This window comes from Tetrahymena thermophila (genome assembly GCF_000189635.1).
Source record: "Tetrahymena thermophila SB210 genomic scaffold scf_8254397, whole genome shotgun sequence".
Taxonomy (NCBI): Eukaryota; Ciliophora; class Oligohymenophorea; order Hymenostomatida; family Tetrahymenidae; genus Tetrahymena; species Tetrahymena thermophila.
The window spans coordinates 142,464-165,843 of NW_002476180.1; the positions used below are offsets into that span (position 1 = coordinate 142,464).

Below are 23,380 nucleotides of genomic sequence, written 5' to 3' on the forward strand. Positions count from 1 at the left end.
AAAAAATAAAAACTATTTAACTATCAATCAATAATGGAAAGCAGTGACAATATTTGCATCAATGGATATGAAATTTTACTTACAAAAGGAAATGGAAATATAGGGTCTGTATTTCAAGCAAAGAAGGATAAAGAGTATTATGCTATTAAGATGATCAACAAAAACTAGCTCGAAAGCATGGAGAGCTTTTATAATTTAATGCAAAAAATGGAACATTTAGATTATGGTGGAAATAATAATGTGGTTAGGATTTATGAATTTTTTTAAAACCCGTTTAATATATTTATATCGATGGAATACTGCAACCAAGGCAACTTACTCTAATACATGCTTAAGCAACCTGAAAAACGCTTAGACTGTTTTAAAGCAATTGAATTATTTGCTCATATTTTAAATGGATTCAAATTTTTACATAAAAATAATATTCAGCACAGAAACCTAAAACCTCAAAATATACTAATGCATAATAACAAACCAAAGATTACTGACTATGGTCTATATATGCTTTACAATGGAAAATAATAATATTAAATGAGAGAATTTATGGCTCCTGAGAATTACGAGCGTACTTCTGATTAAGGCAGTCATTTATGTGATATTTGGGGCTTAGGAGTTTTGCTGTTTTTCATGATATTTAACACATGGCCATTCAAAGATTTTGATGAAATTAAAAAATATACGTACAGTAAATAATTCGCTTTAGATCTGTTTCTTAAGGAAAAGGAAATACAAAAACCATCTACTCTATAAACAAACCAGTAGGCTATGAATATGCTCACTGAAATATTTTAAGGCCTCTTTGCTTATTAAAGTAAAAACAGAATGAGCTTCTGGAAGCTTTGCAATCATGAAATATTCTTGAAAGTTAAAAACTTTGACATGGGTGAATCCATTTTATTTTACTTTCATGAAGAAAAGAACTTCCCCACAATCAATTTGTAATAGTTTTCACCTACATTTAAATAAAATGGAGGAATTTTAAATTTAAATGGTCTGCCTGGTGTATCAGCACGTTCCATGTATTCTGGAGAAGTGTTTGATGATTTTAAGTCTAACGAAAATATATCCATTATGATATCAACTCCCACCCTTTAAGTAAAAAAAGTTCACTCAAAGAAGTGTTCTCTTTCAAATGAAAATTAAGAAAATCAAGAATTACCAAATTAAGATTTAGTCAAAAACTAATCAAATATAATATAACAAAATAACTATAAAATTCCCCAAAATCAAAGCATGAATAACACAATGAGTATAAATTTAGAACTCGATAGCCCCCAAACAAATAAAGTTCATAAGAAAAAATTTACTATCGAAGAACCTTACAGTTTTTAAAATGAGGGAGGTGGAATGCTTAGCAGCTTTGGCAAAAGAAAATAGTTGCAAAATTTAAAAATTGGCATTCCTAAAAATGATTCGAATTCTCCTCATTGTAAAACTCCTCAATATAATCTTTTTGAATCAGATACAGACTTTGAAAATATAGAGGAATTTGATTCTAACCACAAAGAAGCAAACAGCATACCATATTTTACTTTAAAAGCATGTAAAATGGTGAATTTTTAATTTAAGCCTCATTAAGACTAGAATGCCATGAAAATGTTAGATTCTTACTCTCTTTCTAGTGTACTTTCTATTCCCCGTCCTTTCTCTTTTCCAGAAGCGGATTAATAAAAAAAGTACATCTCATCTCTTTATGATTTAGAAATATACAGGTAAAATTTATATATTTAGATTTTGAAAATTGTTTTGTTAAAACACAGAAAAAAATTTCATTTAATTTGTGGTTTTGAGTAAAAATTAGATTGTCAAAATTATCTGTAATCTTTGCCTTATTTGAATATACCAATCTTGAATTAGAAGTTTTTTTGATGTTTAATATTTATGAATAAATTTTTAAAGGATTGATGAAAAATTAAATTTTGAAATGTATTTACAAATGTAAAATTTACCAAGAAAAAGCTAGTGAAATTATAATTTTATTGATATATCTAACTAAGTTGGTAATAAATAAATACATTAATTAAAAGCCTTTTGATTTGTTCTAATGATTACTTTAATTTACTTTAATTAGTTAAAAAATTAATCGTCCAAATAAAAAATTAATTATGATGGTTTTTTAGTATAAATAAATGGTAATAGATTACAGATTTAATCGTGAATTAATTGGAAATAAATCAATCTAATTTAAAGTTTATTCACCTTTTTTAATTCTACTTTTTATTGATTTTCTTTGGTATTGAAACAGGTATAGATTCATAGAACAAACAATCCATATACTAAGGAATATCTATCAAGAGACTGTTAATTAAACTCCTATAATAGATTACTAGCTGCTAATTAAAGCTGAACATTACTCATTGAAGAATGCATTTCATATTGCTAAGACTCTTCTTTAAAAAATTGAAAAAAAAGAAAACTTTTTAAAAATCGATTCACGCGATTTTTCCAAATACTTCACTCAGCAATGTCATGATAAATACTAAGAAATACTTCAAAAAGACTTATATAGAATTTATATTTAATACTTTTTTACACAGACACTACTAAAAAATCAAGGCGTAGAGTAAATTGCAGATCCTATTGAAAATTAATATTTTTTCTTTAAAAGAAATTCTTTTAATTAGCTTTAAGAAGCGAACAGTATCGACGAATCTGAAAATAATTAATCAAGAAAAGGCAATATTTTCAAATTGCAGCAAAAGTAAATAAGCCAAGCCAGCACAAACAATCCAACCTTAAATAACCACACCCTCTAAACAAACATTCCTTATAAAATTTAAGATACCTATTCATTTTCTGCTGTATCAAAAAATTCACCAACTTTAGCACCTTAGCAAAATCTTTCTAAAATTAATTTATTTCAAAATGAAGCTCAAGTAGATTTAAATCATTAAATACCTTAGGAGATGGAATGCATTCCAAACAAAATATAATTAGACAATAAACATATAGAGGACTTGCTGAAAAAATATTAGCAAAACTTGATGCAAGTATTTAAAAAATTGCAAAATTTATATTCACAAGACAATGGATCTTAAGAGCAAATACTTAAAATAATTAAACTTGCTTTGAGAATAGCTATGTGTTTAAGGCATTCAGAAGTATTCGAAAAAAGCTAAATGGAGTAAATTTTAATCTATTTCTAAAAAATTGAGAAGAGTGATTCTAATTTACTTTAAGTAGTTCAATAGCCTAATGCTGCTGGAAGTTCAAATATAATTTAAGCAAATACTAATTTAAATAACGTAGGAAATTAGAATTAGCTGACTAATCATTAAAACAATTTCATGTTTAACTCTCATTAGAAAACATCTTCTCCTAGCCTTGGTACCAGCTTAGCAAACAGCAAAAACTTAAAAAAGCAAGCAAACTCAGGATAGATGTAATTTTCTATAGAATCTCTGGTTAAATGGGTTGATTTTTGTAGTAAAAACGAAGCTCTGAGGCAAATTTCTATCCTAATAAAAGAATGAAATTATTGTTTTTGAAAATAAATGAACAAAATAATAAACTTAGCCAATTAATTTTATTTCTAAATTTAAAAATAAATTTTCAATAAATTATAAAAAACAATTAATCAACCATTAGCTAGCTAGCTAGTTTAAAATTATAAAATATTTTTAAACTTCAGGGTCATCTTTATTCATAATATAATTGTTTATTGATTAAATTCTCTGAAGTTACTTTGAATCTCTCTTCTTCTTTCGTCTATTCCAAAAATCTTATCCACAAACTTTTTTGATTCCAATAAAACCAAATTAAAATGGTTTCAAAAATTAACAAAAAAATAAACAAATAAATAACTAACTAACTAACCAAAAAAGTAAAACAATCTCTTCTGTAAAATAATAAATAAATAACACATTAAATAAACAAAAATATTTTATTTGCAATTATGTATTACTCATTCCTTATATATCAAAAATATATTTTTATTTTTTAGTTTAAATAATACACATATATATTTCTATATCATGAAAATATTAAAATCATTCTATTCAACTTGCTAACTATTGCTTCTTCACTATAAAAAAATAATTTAATTTTGATTTAGATTTTTCTTTTTATACTTTTACTTGAAAACCTAAGGAAATAAGCTATTTATTTTTATGATAATTTACAGCCATTATGATTTATTTTTAGGAGAATTAAATAATGAAGTTTTATTTTTATTTTTATACTAATTATAAAATTTTATTTATCTCAAGAATTTAAGAATGCTTATGTGAAATAAATAAAAGCATGATCTTCTTTATTCATTTATTTTATTTGGCAGAATTAACTAGGTAATATCTTGGTTAAATACCATAGTTTTTATTAAAATTAAAAAATTATTTTGTTTAAATAAAGTTACAGCCTTTACTAAATATCATGTTAAAACTTATCTTTGATAAAATCTGAGTAGATCATCTTTAAGAAAAATTATTTGCAAATCTTTAGATAAATAAAGTATTTGTTATTAAAAGATATCAACAGACTTAAATAGAATTAGTAGAATAAAAAATAAATCAATGAATAATGTTAATTAAATGCTAAATAAGGTTATAGTTGGCTCAATGGGAAATTATAAGTTAACTTAGTAATTAGGTAATGGTTCAATTAGTGTAGTGTTTAAGGCAGAGAGATAAGAAGATAGCAAAATATTTGCAGTTAAGTATGTGAGCTCATTTACATTTGAAGGTAATGTTTATATTGTATTATCAGTAAAAATAATTATTTTAAAGGATAAAGGAAGAACAAGTACTAGTAAAATGAATTAGAGATATCAAAGAAAATTATGGAAATTAAATCTAAAAATTTGATTGAAATATATGAAGTAATCTAAGAGGACTCGGAGGATTCGTATATTATCATGGAGTTTTGTGATATGTGCGATTTATTTAGCTTTTCTTTAACTTTCTGGATTAATTGGTAAACTGCAATTGAATTTGGTTATTAAATAGCTTGTGGGATCAATGATTTACATAGGTTTAATATTACCCATAGAGATTTAAAACCGGAAAATATATTTGTCAGCAGCCATAAAAATGATGAAACCAAAAAGATTGAATATAATATAAAAATAGGAGATTTTGGGTTGAGTAAAGAGGGCGATATTTTTACTAGTACAGTAGGAACTCCAAATTACATGGGTCCAGAGACGTATTAAGAGGGTGATAAAACTAAGGAAACAGATATCTGGGCGTTTGGAGCAATATTGTTTGAGCTGATAGAAAAAAAATAGTATTTTAGTTCTCATAGTGCAGCTATGATATACAATTAAATTAAAAACTTTTAGGCATATGACAAATAGAGGTTAACAAAAATAGAAGACAGCGATATTTTAGAAAGAGTTAACAATTTAATTTAAAAATGCCTCAATGTTAAACCTTAAAACAGAATATAGTCTGAAGAACTTGTTTTAGAGATACAGTCGATATTGTAATTAACAAAAACTCTACCTTAAGAGAAAAGACATATATCTCTGAAGATACCAACAAACGATTTTTTAAAAAACCAAAACTATTTCTAAAGTATTTATTATGAAATCCAAGATGAAGAAATGCATAAAAATGGGGAAAAGTAGCAATTTGAGAACAAATTTAATAAATAGTTTATAAGTAAAATAGTTAGAACTTTTTATCAAACATCTTTATTAAAGTTATTTTGTAGAAAAGGTTGAATCTGAATTGGTAGAAAATTCTCCTGATAACAGTAATGAAATTAAAAATAACTATGATAGCTAGAACTAAATAGCTGAATCCTAGAAAGAATAATCAAGCAATTCTATTTTTTATGATGAATCAAAATTAATATCTATGAGCAATAGTAAATAAAACAGAAGCTAAGACATGTATTTAGAAAATGTTGAATTTGTGTTTTCTAAATTATTATCGAATAACAGCAATTAAAATACATAAGAAGAGCAAGACTAAAATTAATTATTAAATAGCCATGAACAAATATGTAATTTTTTATAGAGACACCATGAAGAAAATTTCAATGTAAATAGATAAATAATTTCAAGTTTATTTTTTAATTTATTATTGTAATAAACAAAAGGGATAAAATGAAGAAAATTACTAAAAAAATTAAAGTCTCAGAAAAAATAATTAAGAACTAGACAATTTTGAATAAAGTAATTAAAATAGTCTTAATAGAATAGTCAACTCCTGTAATTTACAAAACATTTATCCAATATAAGAAGTTAGAAATAGTACTTATTAGTCTAATTAAAGTGAATCTGCAATAGCTAGCTAATGCTTCATACAAACTGATATTTTCCAGACAACATAACAAGAATATTGTGAGAATAATTAAAAATATTAATATTGTTAAAGTAATGATTTTGATTAGTAAACTCTAAAAATAGAACAATTTAATAGCGAATTAATACATTAAAATAGTTTAGATAAAGAGTTATAAGAAAACGACATGAACTTCAGCTTAAAGTAGAATGGAAATTAAAATATTTTAAATAATGATTTAAATAGAAATAATATTTTAAATAATGATTTAAATAGAAATAATATTTTAAATAATGATTTAGATAGAAATGAATATCAAAATTTTGATGAGAATTTCATAAGATTGGCTATTAAAATATTAAATATAGAAGATAAAAATAATAATGAAAAAAGTGAGGATACTTTTAACTTAAACTGTAAAGACTGGTAAGTTATCAATGATGAAAGAGATATTAATGTATATGTGATGTTTTATCTGTTGAGACTTTCACTCGGTTATAAAAAAAATATGTTTTACTCTGAATTAAAAAAAAATGGATTAAATATCAATTAATTATTTTCATCAGAAGAAGAAAGCAATGATCTTTTTTTGCTTGAAAACAAATTAAAAAAAAAGTTCGAAATTTTACAGTATTGTAAAAAATATGAAAATTTAAGAAATGAATTAATTAATTATAAATACATCAATAAATTCTCAAAAATAGTCTAAGACAAGTAAGTAGCGAAACCTGAAGATAATGAAATAATATATTAGTTTAAACATTCTAAGCGAGTTAAATTTATTTTATATGACGAAAATAACAAATGAAATCTTAATTTTTTAATGTAGTTTAAATAATAGTTCCACTATATCATTATTTAAGAATTGATTTTTCTAATTTTTGAATAATAAAATAAAATAATTCGTTGTAAATAAATAAAAAAATACTAAATAATCATTTATATAAATTAAAAAGCTTGATAAAACCATTTATTAGAAATTCAATTTAACATAAAATTTATTTTAGGTATTAGATAGATTTTATTTACTAGAAAAATAATTGAATGAACGTATAGTAAACCTTTAGAATGACTTTAAAAAGTAAATCAAGATTACTCCTTTTAAATTACTAACTAACATTTAATTTCTTTCAAATACAAGAACCGATTAAAGCTCTTGGATATAACTCACTCTCTCTGATATTATCAAATAATGATTTATGTTTAAATGATACTAAGTTTAATTAATGATTAAAATAGTAACAAAGTTTTATATAAATATGTTGTGTATATGAAGTCTTAAAATAATTTATGTATCATTTTATTGTGTTTATTCATCAAAATTATTTAAAATAATTTATATTTATTATTTATAGAGTCTTCTTTGTTCTTTTGAATTATTGTGTCTTTCAGTGTAATTAATTAATAAATTATTTGATCAAAAATAATTCAAATATGATCTTTTAATTTAAAGGTAATCAGTCAGTCAGTCAGTCAGTCTTACATACATATGCATGAATTAATGATTAAATGTTATGATAAATTTAGTGCTGAAAATTTTTAATTAAAATGAAAAAAAAATCAAAATAGTTTATTTTAAAGAGCAACTCTAAGAAAATAGAATAATAATTTAATTGATTTTAATAAATAGTAGGCAATTAAAAAAGTTAGACTTGATTGACTAATCAGTCTGTCTATTTATTTATTAGTGATTAAAAAAATAGGAAATGGTTTTCATAAAGCTTTAATACAAAGACAATATAAAAAAGATATTGATTACTAAAGAGGAGATAACTTGGTAAAAGATCTGTGAGATATTGCATCAAATATTCAAACTAGAAGATTCAAATTAAATTAGGCTAGTTTACAAAGTAATTACCAGATTATTATTTTAGCTCATAATATCTAGTTATAGATAAAGAACAAATAAATATTCACATGCTAAAATCATTTCATATTTGTGAAAATTATGATTTATTTTCCAGCTAATCGAGATTCTAATATATTTATTGGTTTTATTAATAAAATATTTTAGGACGAAGAGGGATAGTCTGAGGAGATAGAAATTAAAACTAATGAATAGCTACTGGAAACAATTAATAAAAGGCTGATTAAAAAATTTATAAAATTTTTTGTATTTTATTCAGGAGTAGTTGAAAACGATCAAGATGCTTTATATACCTCACTAATTGATTAAAAGTCTGCCAATTCTAAAATATAAAATAAGCGCAAAGAGTCTGTAGGTTTAAAAGCAAAAAAAAAAATTCTAACATAAGAAGAAACATAGAAAGATTAATTAACTGAATAAAAAAATGTAATTGATCATTCTGATCAACCTACGAGTTCACTAAACAGTATTCAAAAGGAAATTTAAAATCAACAACCTAGTTTGTCTACAGATATTTAAATGCAACAAAAAAACCCTTAAAAAAATGCTTTGATTCAAGTAGAAACTTAGGAGCAATTTAAAACGATCCTTTCAAAGGCTATTAATAAGAGCTAAGTTTTTGAGGAAATTAAAGGGATAATTAGAGATTTTATTAATGATCCTTTATCTAAAGGGTAAACAGCAAATGACAGACTCTATGAATTAAAACAAAACGAATCTGAATTGATGGAGTAGGAGTATGATGCAAAAGAATAATAATAAAAAACTGAAGAAGAAATAGAATACTCAATTCAAACAAATTTATAACAGATATCAGACTTAGTTGTTTAAAATATTAAAGAAGTTATTGATGAACAACTAACTAAGCAATTAGATCTACCAGAAAATTACAGACGTCCTTTTCGCAAATACTCTGAAGACCTTTTTGAAAAGAAAAAAAACACTATTAAAAATAATCTCACTTAAATAGTGAATAAAGAATTATCTAGTCCTCTTTCTCCTAAAAGTCTTTTAAAAAAGAAGTTAGGTGGCGATGATTCTTAAAAAAATTTAGATAGAATAAATTCAGCTAAAACTCTACCTGATGATATCTCAGAGATGCAAGAAAAAAACATAAGCATCAATTACAGAGCTATTAAGCAAGCTGATAGCAACTCTAATTATAATTCTAATACAAGTTCACAGAGCAACAATTTAAATAATACTTCTATCTAAAATAACTTATCTGAGTCTATTTACAATACAACTGAAGGCTTTCAATCTAGATATTTAAAAAGAAAAAATACTAACTCTGAAAGGATATTGGAAATAATACAAGAACAAGAATAGACAATAAGTAACATAGAAAACACACTATTAAAAACTTAGAAAATATCAGAACAGTAAATTAATTAGTAATTTGAATAAAACTTTAGAAGTATCCATCATCTTTTCTAGTCAATTAATTAATAAAACGCATAAAAATATTAAACATAAGGAGCTATTGAAATAGATAACAATTAAGATAGTAAAATTGTGCAAAATAGTTTTAACAGAAGCACAAAAAACAAAACAATTAGTGCATATGAATTATACCTTCTCCTTGACAAACAAGTTTAGTAGTATTGTCTGCCAGATTAATACAAAGATGATGATAGTGATTCATCAACTCTGTAGGGGTTTGACTCTCTAATAAACGAACAAATAATTCTTAAGAGCAAGCATCAAAGAGTGAAATCTAAATTTATAGACTTAATAGAAGAAGAAAAAAAAGAAGAAGATATTGTGAGTAATAATTAATTTTAAGATAATGGGCTAGAGTCAATTAAAACATAATAAAATAATTAAAAGCAAGTTTTTGAAGATACAATAGTCCAGCTAGTCTCTCCACTCAAAAGTTTCAAATAAAGCTAGTAAAATGATGCTAAATCTATGCTTTAATTAATCAAAGCAAATCATTTTGAGTTAAACGAAAATAATACTGAGAATAAAATAGATAGTGTTGTCTCACCAAAATATTCTAATGACAATAATATAAAATCTATTAACAACTCTTCTTAAGAAATAATAAACGAAGTAGAAGATGACTCTGATTTGGAATCAAATTTGCCTAAAATCATTATGACGAAGAAAATATCATGCTCACTTATCTAGAATGCCTGATGTAAAAAAATATCTAATCTAAACTAATGTTTGAGGATACATGAAACAAATTTTTTATTTCTATCTTCAAAATGGTGTATAGAGAGCTCTTATCTGTAAACTAAATAGCTTAATACATTTAATTTTATTTGAATGTTCTAATGATCTTCAAATACTTTAAATACGCTACTCTATCTTTCGATCTATCTTTCTATACTTAGCTATCTATCTTCCAATAATGAAACTTAATTCATTTTAAAATACTTTATATAAAACATATGTAATATATTATAAATATATTTAAGTTACTATTAAATTTATAACTAATTATATACAATCTTCAATATTATCTAGTTTTTTATTGTTAGTTTAGAATCTAATTGATTATCCATCACAAAAACATAATTGCATCTTAATTTTATAACCATAATAATATAACATATATTACAAGTAAAGAAAACTTTTAAATATTCAAATAATTGCATTAGCTATAACTTGAGAAATTAAAACCCAACCCAATCCGAAGCATATCACAAAGCAAAAAACAAATATAAAAACTCCACAGCATTTTTTATACAGATCAGGGCCAACAATAGTCTTAATGAATTCAAGGGGATGCAAAATATCAAATTTCATTCTTCCAGGAGGTTCATCTAATGGAGGGAAATTATTAGGTGAATCTCTTCCTAAACCATTTTTCTTTTCTTCTGAAACATTAACAGGCATTATTTCTACACTTAGGCAAACTTAACCTTAAATGATGGGCTTATTAGCTTTGTCTCTTACTAAAGGATTGTAAACTTAGTACCAAATTTTATCTGTTATTTTTGCTTTTCTATTTAATTCTCTCATTTATAATTAAACAGCTTTTTGTCTCTTTAAACATCTATATATTTTTTTAAAAATCTATTTTAAATTATTCTACTAATTCAAATCATTTACTTATCGATAAGTTTGTGCTAATTCAAATCTACAGTACAGCTTCCAATTATATCATCAGAAGCAATTATATCTTTATCAAGTAATTGTACCTATTTAATTAAAAAAATAAAAATTCAATAAAATAATTCGATAGTGCAATCTGAAATTTCATATCATAAACTAATTTGTTAAAGATTAAAAAGTATTTTATTTACAAATAACTTATCTCCACCATACTCATCATTGTTCAAAGGATAAGATTAGCGGAATTTCATTCTCCAATTAAAGAATCCATTTGATCTACATCTCCAATGAACATCTGTGTCTTAATATTCATCTGGTTTATTCTATAAACCTATACGTACATACACATCATTACATTTCTCAGCTTCATCTTTAAAAACGCAGTCTTTTGTTTCCCAAACAATTACTCTTATTTCAAATTCATATTTAGGAGGCTTAGTAATAGGTAAAGGAGGCATTTATTTTATGAGAGATTTTGGAATAAGTTCTACCCACATTTCCAAATTACCCTAATTAAAATTAATCATTATCAATAAATTCAGCCAATAAAATAAATAAATTAAAAAACTGACAAAGATAATTGTTTAAATAAATAATTTAGAGATTTAAATACTGTATTGATTTGAAGCTTAAAAGATATTTTTCAATGAAGATAAATGAATAAATTACCTTTGAAACGGATTCATCTTCTGGGAAAATATTTCTATTTTCGAATGGCTTTCTTTGGTATTAAAGCCACTTACCTGTGAAAAGACGATTTTCCATATCAATAACAGTTTTACCAATCATTTCATCTGAGCCAATGACATCATTCCAAATCTATACTTCTAATACAGCACTTCCTGGAAGCTTGCATTCGAAGTCGTAAGAAATATAATAATCAGGGTTGTTTGTATCTTATTGTAATGTCTTACCTGTTATTTTTTTAATTTATTTAAATATATATTTATATTTGACAAAAATCTTTACTCTTTAGGTCAACTACTTTTTCTCCAAGCTTCAGCTTCAAATAAGAGTCAGGTGAAAAACCTTCACCACCTATATTTTTACCTCTTGTGACATAAATTCTTATGAAGTAGTCTCTTTCTTTGAGTAATTTTTTAAGTTCTTCAACTTTCTTTAAGAAATTTTAGTTGTTTTGATCTAAGAAAAGGCATTTTAACATAGCAAATTAGCTTGGTGCTTCTGGTTTATCGAAGGAAAACATATCCTTTTTAACTCCTCTCGATTAGCCTCTCATAATTGGAATGCAAGTTAATTTTCTTGAGGGTTTGTGTTTATCTTCAAATTCTGACAAGAAAATCTCTCTGTTTTTCTTCCACTCTGGAGTAATATCTAAGTCTTCATCTTCGTCAGTATCATAGTCTTCATATTCTATAATTTTAATTCCTCCTTTTTTCTTAAATAAACCAAGAATTTTTCCAGAAATTAATCCCTTATTTTCTTCTTCCTACTCTTCTCCAACATATTTTCCTTCTTTTGGTATATCATCGAAGTGAAGTGATCTCTTTGATTTAGTTTTTACTGAGAAAGATAAACTCTAAGGAGGGTCGAAAGTAGAAATTTCTGATTTTTAAACATATTTCACTTTTTGTTGAGGTTTAGCTGTTTATTTATTTTCAGCTTAATCATCTTAACCTTAATCTTTATCTCCTTCGGGTTCTTCTAGGTTATCATGGTGTTCGTTTGTTAGTTGTGAGTTATCTAATTTTTTTTTATCTCTCATAGTATTAGAAGGAGCCAATTTATTATTCGTATCTTATTAACCATTTGTTTGTTATGACTTCAATTATTTCTAGTTTAGTTTAGCGTTTTCATCTTTCTAGCTAACTTATGTATTCATAGTTTAAATAACAGGAGGATTAGTTATAAAATCATTTTGCTAAATTGAAGAAGGATCTTTAATATCAATAATATTTGTTTTATTCATATTTTATAAATCAAGAGGTCTTGTAGGCAAGTTTGTAATCAAGGGCTACTATTATGAATTTTATTTTTCATAAGCTGGTACTACATTAATTTCATTATTATCAAATTGCTTTTCTTTGACATCAGTGATTTCAATGTCTGCTTCTTCATAAATTTAATCGAGTTAATTTCTTTACTGAACATTTGGCTCATCTATAATATCATCTACTTCTTCTTAAACATCTTTCTTTTAAACTTATTAGCTGTCTAAGTTAACCTAATTCGATCCAATCTTAGCATTCAATCCTTCTTAAATGAATTTACTATCATTCTGAGCTAATTGATTTTCAGCATTGTTAGATTATTCTATTTTGTTTTAACTTTGACTGTTAGGATTTTCTTTTTTTTTATAAATTTTTCTTTCTTCTTTTGGTTCATCCTAATCTTTTTTGTCCTTTAAATCTAACTTACTACCCATTTTTTTCTCTAATAAGATAACTTCCCTTAAACAGTCAACTAACTAAAAATAAATTATTTTACAAATTTTTTAATAAAAAAATATTTTTGTTAATAAATTAATTACACTCATCTCGCTTTCAATATCAAAGTTTTCTTATTGATTCTTGTTATATTTAAGATAAGGAATGTCTTTGAAAGGAAGTGATCCATATCCTAAAAATGTATAAGGCTCAGAGCGTGAACAATCCCATAAGAATATGTCAACGACTGGATCAAAAGACTTATTGAGTGGGACTTTTATTTAAAACTCGACATACTAGTTAATATTACCACCACTATTAATAACTTTCATTTCTCCTGTCTTAAATTATTCTTATGAATCTCCAGATACATCTAAACTTGCTTATATTTTTCTTAGTTTCATTCCTAATATTTCCTCATCTATTTCTCTCACACCTATTAAAAAGAAACTTATTTTTTTAACCTCAAATTTAGGAAATAGATTAGGTTTTTATTTTATCACATCGCTGTATAAATTAGGAATTAATGTATAACTCAACAAAACTTAGCCAGTATACTTTTATAGAAATAAGTTAAAATATAAATATTTTTTAATTATTTAATTCAATATTACTTAGCCATTTGCGTCATATTTGACTGGATACCATTTTGGTCTACGATATAAAATATCAAATAATTGAGGATTATCTTAAGGGGTTTAATTATTTTTAATTTTAAATTTAACATGAGTTGCTTCTAAAGGAATCCATATACGCCCTAATAAATCTTTCTCTACTTTATCTGGATCGTTAATAATAATACCAGAGTCATTCAGTTCTAAATTCTCACCTGCTTAGGCATCTAAAGGAGTTGACTCAGGAGTACTATTCATCTTTGTCTTTACTAAACTCTTATTGAGTGCTTTTTAGTCTTCTATTTCCATATTATCCACTCCATCATCTCCAGGTTTATTCATTATTTTACTATACAAATTATTAATTTGCTTTTTAAAGTTGAAATTTTCTATTTTTGTTAACAAATTCTCTTTTGGCTAACCAACCAATCTATTTTCATCACAGTCATATACCGTCAGGAACATACCTTTAGTAGGATATTTAGTTTTCATAAGGCTTTCCATGGAAGGAAGAACAACTCTATCTAAATTAATATTCTAAAACCATCCTGGATTTAAGGTTTTTTGTTTGACTTTAGATGTTCCCACAGAACCTGCACATTTCACTTTGATAAAAGGATCACATCCTCCAGTTTCGTCAGCAGGAGGTAATCCTCTAGCTTAATAAAGTTATACACGTAACTAATACTCATTCATATCAGCTAATAATTGACGCTAATGTTCTGCTGTAAAGAACTTACGCTCTTTTTGTGGTCTAAACTTCAACAAAGAAGCTTTTATTATCAAAAACCCGGGAAATTCATCGTCTTTTACTAAATCTAGTGATCTGTCTTCTTTTAATTCCACTAACAGAGTTTCGTGGTCTACATCTGGATCAAAATTTTATTAAGTTCTAAGAATTTTGCTTGCTCTAATATAAAAATTGGAATAATTATTAACTTATCTTAAAATATTTGTAGAAAATAAAAACATCAAAAAATATATAAATATTACTTAATCCTATTAAAACTCATTCTACGATCTTCACTATTTTCGTCAGTTACATAAAAAATAAGATCTGGAATTTATTCAACATCTTCAGGGAATATAACCTTTCTCTCTTCTAAACTTTCAAACCAGTTAACTTGCCCATTAATGTTAATTTTAGATTAAGAATAGAGCTTTAAGTTTAAAAAAATGTTTAATATTCAACTTGATAAAAGCCTTAAAAAACTTACTAAGTATGGGCCAATGTTAACGTGCACAATCATATCGCCTTTTTTATCTGGAATTTCATTCCCTTCAAGAATGTCTATCCATAAATAGTAAGATCTCATCTTGGTCTATGGAATTGGGTTATGAGGGAAAGAAAATTAAAGAAGCTTAGTGCTAGTACGAGGATCTTTTTTATTGTAACTGGAACAAGAATATAATAACCTACCTCTGTAGTGAGACCCCATAGTTTATCCATAAAAATTCATTAAATCTGCATCTTTGCCTTAAGCTGTTATGGGTGATCCATATAGGTTTCCCCATCTTGGTTGATGTTTTTTGTACATAATGTCAGCTAAGTTAATTTTCAGTTAGCCTACTAAATCATCATCAGCTTTTATTTTAATTTAATTTAGTTTAATTGTTTTACTTTTAAAAATAAAATTAATTTACACCCAATATCCTTATCATAAACCTGTATAGTGATTTATTTTGATTAGCAAGGCAACATACATTAAAGCTTAATACATTCGTTCCATTCTGGATTTCTTGATTTAACTACATGAGTTTAAGCCATATAACCGCCAAATTTTGCTATTACATATGCATCTATTCTGTTATTTAAATATTTTATAATTTTTTAAGCTATTTATGAATGTTTTATTCAGTATTTTATAATAACATTTATCATATTGAGAAACATAAATTCAATGTATATTTTACGACTCTAAGCTGTTATCGAGACATGGTAAATTCTCAGCCCTGTATATATTAATCTAATTATATTTTTAATTATTTTAAAGATGCTAAATTATTCAAAATGTACTTCTATTAAGTGTCCTGTTTGTACAACCTTTTATGGTACCAATGATTTTTCCTTTCCACTGCCCTATTTCAATCAATTTAATAAATATAATTTCTATATTCAGTAAACTTTCTATAATTTTAAATAAGTATTTATTTATTCAATTTACAGCTTTTTTTGCATTTTCTATATCATGCAATACAGGCTCATCTCCGGGTCCTAAGACACTCAAGTTAACATATAGATATCCTGTGGGACCTTCAACCTCATCAGTGGGATCTGTAAGCGTAAGCCAAGTGTGAAAGTATTCATGGCCTAATTAAAAGTAAACGGAAGTCAAATCGATTTCATATGACCCAATTATGTGAGTAACAAAATGACTTGATTTATCCAATACTGTTATTTTAATAGTAATATCTTGCAATTATTCCATTTTTAATGATTTGAAATAAAATGTCCATCCCTAGTTATAAACAGGGTTAGCCTAGTTTTTAATAATTTTAGATTTCTTCTTTTTGTCTAAGACCTCCACCATTACTTAAGATGTAACTACCTAAGTAGCTCCAAATCCTAAGAACCCTTTTCCTCTTTGAGTAATTTAAAAAATAATATTTTTTATTGGAATTTGCATTTTTTTGAGTATTTTTGTAATTATGGCCAACCAATTTAATTTGTGCCAAACATGTAATGTTAATTATCTAATGTGAAATAGATATTGAATGTTGAAAGTTACTTTGGAATAAGGTCATTAGCTTCAAGAACTTTAACTGTTATGCTATAATCTCCTTCTTTTAAACTATAACTCTTTTATAAAATACTGATCTTTATACTATTTTATTTGCTTTGTAAAATCTACCTTTATTTCTTCCTAAGGAGATAATTTTTTTTTTGTAGCCATTTATCTTAAAACTTTATTTAAATTTCTTAAAACAACTAAAAATAATCAAATAATTTCTTGCGATTAAAATCAAATATCAGCAAATAAATTGATTAATTTAATTATTACTTAATTTATTATTTTTCAAAGTTTCGTTTTGGGTATCTTTTATTTGATTTCAAAAATAAATTATTGAAGAGATCTATTAATTTATTAATTGATTAAAATATCTATCTATCTATCAATATATCAATCTGATTATTTATGAAATGTATATTTTATGTAAATGAAAAATTTCAAAACGACTTGGCTAGTTAGAGTTTGTTTATGCTAATTTCTATTAAACTGCTTATCTTTTTTAATAAAAAATTTATATAAAGAGACATAGTATTTAACTTTGTGCCATTCATTCATTAATTTAAGAAATCTTTAAACATGAATTAATATGCAAATATATATTTTTTATTAAATTATAAATAAGTGTATGGTTATGCTCATTTATTGCATATATTTTTTATTAGTAAATATTAATATCAATTTATATCCTCATCAAAATCATGTAGACTAAATAGTGTTTTTATTTAATCAGGTAATTCATCATTTTAAGAAACAATATTTCCATCAATAAATTAGGCTTATATCTCTCTGTCTCCTATAATAATTTTAGCTTAGCTGTCATGCAACTTCCCATTCACAAATATTCCAGAAACTTTTATACCTTCATTAAAAATTATATCTCCTTAACCGTTTCTTAGATCATCTTAATATTATCCTATATAAAATAAGAAATATTTTTATTAGAAATGAATTATTTTTGTATACCTTTGTACTCATACAAGGGCCATATAAAATGTCCTTGTCCACTCTTTTTATTATCTTAATATTCTCCAATATATTTTCTTCTAGACCCATCTAAATATTCAAGCTCTCCTTACCCTTAAAACTTATTGTTCTAAAATTAACCTTTGTATCTGAAAGTATCATAAAATTCTAAAACTCCTTCTCCTTATTTACATCCTCTACAAAAATTCCCAATATATTAATAGTATTTATCTTAATAATCGCCTTTTCCATGTTTTTCGCCATTTTACCATTAGCCTTTGTATGTTTATCCATCAATAGTTTTAAATACTCCTTAAAATTGTAAAAAAAGCTTTAACTTAAAGTGAATTAGATAAATTTAAAAATTAAATTTTCAATAAAACTATCAATGAGCATTTTATAAATATTTTCAAAATAATTAAAAGCTTCATTCAGAATTGTAAAAGGTTTTTAAAAAAAAAAAAAAATTTTTGTTTATAAACAAGTAAGTTGAACTTAAGATATTAATGAAATTAACAATTATATTTTGAAAATATTTTTTTCATTCTAACTTAACTCATAATCAAAGGATATTTATCTCATAATCTATGTATGTATAATACTTGATTTAATTACTTATTATATAAATATATATATTTGGTTTTTTTGATGAAAAGATGAGTAAAATAAAAATATTATTACCATATTCATGTGCAGTATTATTTTTGAAACTCCCCTCATATATGTCACCATTTGAATAAATCATAAAACCTCTTCCTTATAACTCTCCTTATTAAAATTTTCCGCAATAATAGGTTTTAGAAGGAATATGTAGCATCTATCCATATCCATCCATTTATTTGTTTTTCCATTATCCTTTATATATTACATCTTTTGTCAATAATTTTATATAAGGTAAAGCTACTCGTTATTCCTCGATATTATCATTTTCTTCAATTAAATATTACTACCTTAAATCCTTTAAATCAACTTATGTTCTCACTTCATTTTGAAATAATTATTAAGCATCTTATTCTTGCAAAATTTCACAATTAAGAGGTCCATATATTTAAACCTTCTATAAATCGGTTTTCTCACTTAAACCATCAAGACTTAAATTTGAACAACATTGCCCCATGTTATGTAAATACCTATGAGCTTATAAAAATTATGAAATAAATAAGTTTAACGCTTTTAAAGTCCTTGATTTGAATTTTATGCACAAATTAAATAATTAAATGAATAAAAAGATATAAAATATTTACGTATTAATTATTTATGATAAATTTATGGGTAGAAATAATATAAACAACACTTATTCTCCCATAAGAATGTAAATATGCTAATTTTAAATGCATTTATTTACTTTTTATTTATATTATAAAAATGACCTTAAATTAATTCTATTACATTTTAATTAATTTCTAAAATTTATAATTTTAGTAAACATTTTATAATAACTATAAAGTCAAATATAAATAAATAAATAAATTAAACAAATCAACAAACTCTAACTCTTAAAACTACATTTATTTTCTATCATTTATTTTTAAAATTGTTTAGCTCTACCATAGATTAACTAACTTACTAGCTAGCTAATTAGCAGTTTTCTTATTCATTTTTTATTTGAAAAAGAGCTTCTTTAGCTCGGCTATTTTGAATCATTTTATTTATTAGATTACTTAGGAGCATTATTTATTGCTAGTAATTTACCATAGGCCTTTATAAATATTTAAATATAATTTAATATTATTATTAATAAAAACAAAACAAATAAATAAATAAATACCTTCATAACCTTCTCACCCTCTTTCTTTTTCTCTTAATTTGTACTCATAATAGCATCTAATTTAATTATTCATGATATTACATTTTCACAAAAATTTCAAATTAAGTTTTAATTACCTAAAAGCTTTTTTCTACGAATTGTTGAAATAATTAACTGAAATGGCAAGTTTTTTGTTTAAATATCTCCATCACCTAACTAACCATTAATCATATCTATAGAAAAATAATAGATTAATTATCTTAAAATAGATTTTTATAATCTACCTTTAAAAAAGTTAATAATGGCTGTATTCTTTTGTGATCTGCCATTTCCTTTTTCTTTAGCTTTAATAATGTCTAAAAATTCTTAAAATTCGATTTCGTTTGAGTGATCCTTGTCCACTTAATCCATAATCTTTTTCACATCTTCTTTTGATTCTGCTATACCAAGGGAAATTAATGGGTCTTCTAATTCTCTCAAACCAATACTTCCTTTTAAAAAAAAATATTAAAATAATTTTGAAGAACAAATAAGTTGTATGTGATTGTAATTAGCCTTTTAAGATTTCAAAAACTATTTTAATATTATTTAGCACTTACAAGAAAGAATAAATACAATTAACATTTTTTTAAGTTTAGAATATTTATTTACCTGACCCATCTCCATCCAAAGACCTAAAATACTACTTAAGTTTTGATCTTTCTTTATCATCAAAATCTATAAACTCTCTCTTTTTATGTTTTATCAGCCATTAACGTGTTTAACTTTCTTTCTATTTAATATTAATCCATATATTATAGTTATAAAAAATGAAAATGTTACTTACTAATTTTTATCTATTTTCATTTAATTCCTTTTCTCTTTCTTTTTTCTCAACTATCAAATCCTCATAAGACACCATATTTAATCCTAAAATTAAAAAATTTCAATTTTCACAAACTAAATCTTTATATTCTCAATGAAATATCACCTCTTTCTTTGATCAGCTATTTGATTTCTGGATTTACTATATCTTTAAGATTTTCTTCTTCTTGATCTTTATTTTCATCATCTTAATCTTAATCATTTTCGCTTTCATTATCATCAAGTTCCTCATTACTTATTTACAATTTTTCTTTTATAAATTAGCTTTCAGATTAGCTACTATTCATTTTATAATGTCTTTAGTGATAAGTTATAGTAAAAAATTATTTGTAGTATGTATTATTTAATAAAATCAGAAATTAATTCTTAAATTAATAGAAGAATACAATCCTACTAATAATAATATATATTACTGAATGTTTCTTTATCTTAAATTATTTTTTAATAAAAATTTTAATAATTTTAAAAATAAGCAGCATAATTATTAAAATGTTTTAAATAATTTTTAATTAATCATTCTATTTCAAAAATGCAATATTTATCATATTTTAAAAATTAGGAACCCTATTCTATTTTAAGAGTTAAATGAAGTAAAAGTAATTTGTGATAAAAATCTAACCAAAATTATTAAAAAATTAACAAAACTTATTAAATATAAAACAAATTAATATGTAAATATAAGCCTAAATTATAAATATTTTAAATTTACATCAGAAATATTAAATAATTTTATAGAAAACAAAATTTTATAACAATATTTTCTAAATTAAAAATAAAAATTTATTTATAAAATATCAAAATATGTATCGAAATAAATAAAAGAATTAAAATAAACCTATTTTAAATTTTTGTGTAATAAATACTATTTCTACATTAAAGGTCTCTTAATACTAAAAATATTTTTTATCAAAAATTAAAGTAAAGATATTATACTAATACTTAAAATATTTGACAAATAATTTTTTCATTTTGTTAAAATATTGTAAAAAAAATTTAAATACCAAGTAAAATTTTAGAAAATGTTAGTTAACTATTATATTCTTTTTAAAATATAATTAGCTTATATTCATTAATATGTGCTATTTATTTATTTTTTCAGTTTTTAAAAGTAATAGCTCATAATGTTAAATACTCTTTTGATTTTTACATATTAAAGTATTTTCATAGCAGTTTATTGTTAAAATATTAAAATATCTCTTTTATTATTTTTATCTTTTTATTTTAAGCCACCATTTATTATTAAAAAATAAGTCCTTTTATTTTTAAAAATTGCTTTTTGATTTATAAAAAATGAGTTATTTTATCATATTGAACATTTTACTTTATTTTGTTACAAATTCTTATATAAGGAAAAAAATATTATTCTGTAATTCCATAATTTAAATGTCTTGCTTACCATTTTTTCTAGAAGTTTTTTTTATTCTAAAACTTTTTAATTCTGAAGGCTTATTTAGCTTATTTGATTAATCAATTTTTTTGAGTAACAAAGCTGAAGAACTAAAATATGATATAGAAAAAATATAAATATTTTTTATTCGCTAAACAGACTAAAAGAGGATTGACAAATAGTATATAATAGTTTTTAATATTTTATATAATAGATTTACCTTTGCATCGCATATTAAACCACAAATAAATTTATTTTTTTTCAATCAAGAAAACACCTTGTTTATCTATTTTAGTTTTGTATAACAAAATCTGAAAGCTTATTTCATTTTAAAATAAATTTTATCCAGAATCGCTCTTTTATCGGTGTAACAAATATATTTTTTTTAATATTTTTTTATTATAAATTTGTTTTGTAATTTTTATCAAAATCAAATTTTATTAAAAAAACCTAAAAGCAAATATTATAAAAACAAAATGAAATCTGCCTGTCTCAAATTTTTATTTCTCTTTTTTGATACTAAGGAAGCTAAACTCACAGAAAAAATATAAGTATCCCCTGATAGCTATATATTCAGATTCACTTTAAGCAATTAGAAGGATGCTATGGCTTATCCTGCTGGATCTCACTTTGCCATTCTTAGGATTCCTAATAGTAGTGAGGCTTTTACAAAAAAATACACCCCTATTAATACTATAGAATCTATGAAATAAGGATATATTGACACTGTTATCAAAATCTATAGACCAAATACAGATCCTAATTTTCCATAAGGAGGTAAACTAACTCCTTTTCTAGAAAATTTAAAGATTGGAGACGTAATTAAAATTTCAGGACCAATCATTAGTATTAAGTATGATAAATAGGGCTTTATAGATGTAATAAGAAAAAAATAACAAGAAGATAAAAAAGCTAAATAAAGAATAAAGCCTAAAAATTTATTTTTAATTGCTGGTGGAACAGGAATAGCTCCCGTTTTTTCTATAGCTTAGCAGATTTGTCTTGATTAGCAAAAAGATATAAAAATAACTCTTTTGTATGCAAATAGAACTGAAAAAGATATTCTACTTAAAGAACAAATAGATGATTTGTAGAAGTAATATGAAAATTTCAAGGTAGTATATGTTATTGATTCAGGTAAATAAACATAAAGCTGGAATGGAGAAGTAGGTAGAATTGATTAAAATATGATATAAAAGTATGGTCCTACATCCACTGACAAAGATAATTATGTAATGTTTTGCGGACCAAAAGGAATGGTAAAAATGTGCTTCGAGGCTTTTAAAAACTTAGGATTTGACCCTTATCATTACTTTAGATTCTGAAAATAAGCAATTAATCAATACATAAATAATTATCAATATTCTATAATATATATAAACTGTCATATATTTTTATATTTTTTACTAAAAATATAATAAAATTAATACAAAGATTATAAATTTAAATTAATCTAATAAAGAAATTATTTATTTATTAAAATAGTATTTTGAAATGAAAACAATAAAAGACACATAAAATATTAA

At 24.1% G+C, this 23,380-nt stretch overlaps 7 protein-coding genes across 7 annotated transcripts; 4 read left to right on the top strand and 3 right to left on the bottom strand. All coding sequences in view use genetic code 6, as the record gives it.

Moving 5' to 3' along the window:
- Positions 1–33: 33 nt before the first annotated feature.
- TTHERM_00823880 (Serine/Threonine kinase domain protein) lies at positions 34–3,473 on the top strand (the record flags this gene model as incomplete). The annotated part of the gene is made up of 2 exons (XM_001031488.2): positions 34–1,712; positions 2,246–3,473. The coding sequence occupies 2 exons, from the start codon at positions 34–36 to the stop codon at positions 3,471–3,473; spliced, it is 2,907 nt and encodes a 968-aa protein (XP_001031488.2).
- Positions 3,474–4,511: 1,038 nt separating this feature from the next.
- TTHERM_00823890 (Serine/Threonine kinase domain protein) lies at positions 4,512–6,418 on the top strand (the record flags this gene model as incomplete). Its single annotated transcript, XM_001031489.2, has 6 exons — positions 4,512–4,680; positions 4,725–5,600; positions 5,653–5,984; positions 6,043–6,118; positions 6,219–6,319; positions 6,392–6,418. The coding sequence occupies 6 exons, from the start codon at positions 4,512–4,514 to the stop codon at positions 6,416–6,418; spliced, it is 1,581 nt and encodes a 526-aa protein (XP_001031489.2).
- A 1,515-nt stretch (positions 6,419–7,933) lies between these two features.
- Positions 7,934–10,236, top strand: TTHERM_00823900 (PB1 domain protein; the record flags this gene model as incomplete). Its single annotated transcript, XM_001031490.2, has 2 exons — positions 7,934–8,077; positions 8,242–10,236. 2 exons carry the CDS (start codon positions 7,934–7,936, stop codon positions 10,234–10,236), a joined length of 2,139 nt encoding a protein of 712 aa, XP_001031490.2.
- Positions 10,237–10,686: 450 nt separating this feature from the next.
- On the bottom strand, positions 10,687–17,055 carry TTHERM_00823910 (C2 domain protein; the record flags this gene model as incomplete). Its single annotated transcript, XM_001031491.2, has 15 exons — positions 10,687–11,101; positions 11,158–11,246; positions 11,352–11,669; positions 11,830–12,074; positions 12,130–13,588; positions 13,652–14,104; positions 14,162–15,071; positions 15,155–15,321; positions 15,379–15,746; positions 15,806–15,966; positions 16,076–16,128; positions 16,179–16,241; positions 16,327–16,744; positions 16,891–16,961; positions 17,014–17,055. 15 exons carry the CDS (start codon positions 17,053–17,055, stop codon positions 10,687–10,689), a joined length of 5,232 nt encoding a protein of 1,743 aa, XP_001031491.2.
- Positions 17,056–17,567: 512 nt separating this feature from the next.
- On the bottom strand, positions 17,568–19,066 carry TTHERM_00823920 (MORN motif protein; the record flags this gene model as incomplete). Its single annotated transcript, XM_001031492.3, has 3 exons — positions 18,538–19,066; positions 17,857–18,168; positions 17,568–17,806 (listed from the first exon to the last, which is right to left on the bottom strand). Exons 1-3 carry the CDS (start codon positions 18,971–18,973, stop codon positions 17,568–17,570), a joined length of 987 nt encoding a protein of 328 aa, XP_001031492.1. The 5' UTR covers positions 18,974–19,066.
- A 384-nt stretch (positions 19,067–19,450) lies between these two features.
- Positions 19,451–20,754, bottom strand: TTHERM_00823930 (EF-hand protein; the record flags this gene model as incomplete). Its single annotated transcript, XM_001031493.3, has 7 exons — positions 19,451–19,555; positions 19,625–19,680; positions 19,741–19,836; positions 19,888–20,094; positions 20,255–20,375; positions 20,430–20,512; positions 20,574–20,754. The coding sequence occupies 7 exons, from the start codon at positions 20,752–20,754 to the stop codon at positions 19,451–19,453; spliced, it is 849 nt and encodes a 282-aa protein (XP_001031493.1).
- A 1,576-nt stretch (positions 20,755–22,330) lies between these two features.
- On the top strand, positions 22,331–23,179 carry TTHERM_00823940 (oxidoreductase NAD-binding domain protein; the record flags this gene model as incomplete). The annotated part of the gene is made up of 1 exon (XM_001031494.1): positions 22,331–23,179. One exon carries the CDS (start codon positions 22,331–22,333, stop codon positions 23,177–23,179), a length of 849 nt encoding a protein of 282 aa, XP_001031494.1.
- Between the last annotated feature and the right edge of the window lie 201 nt (positions 23,180–23,380).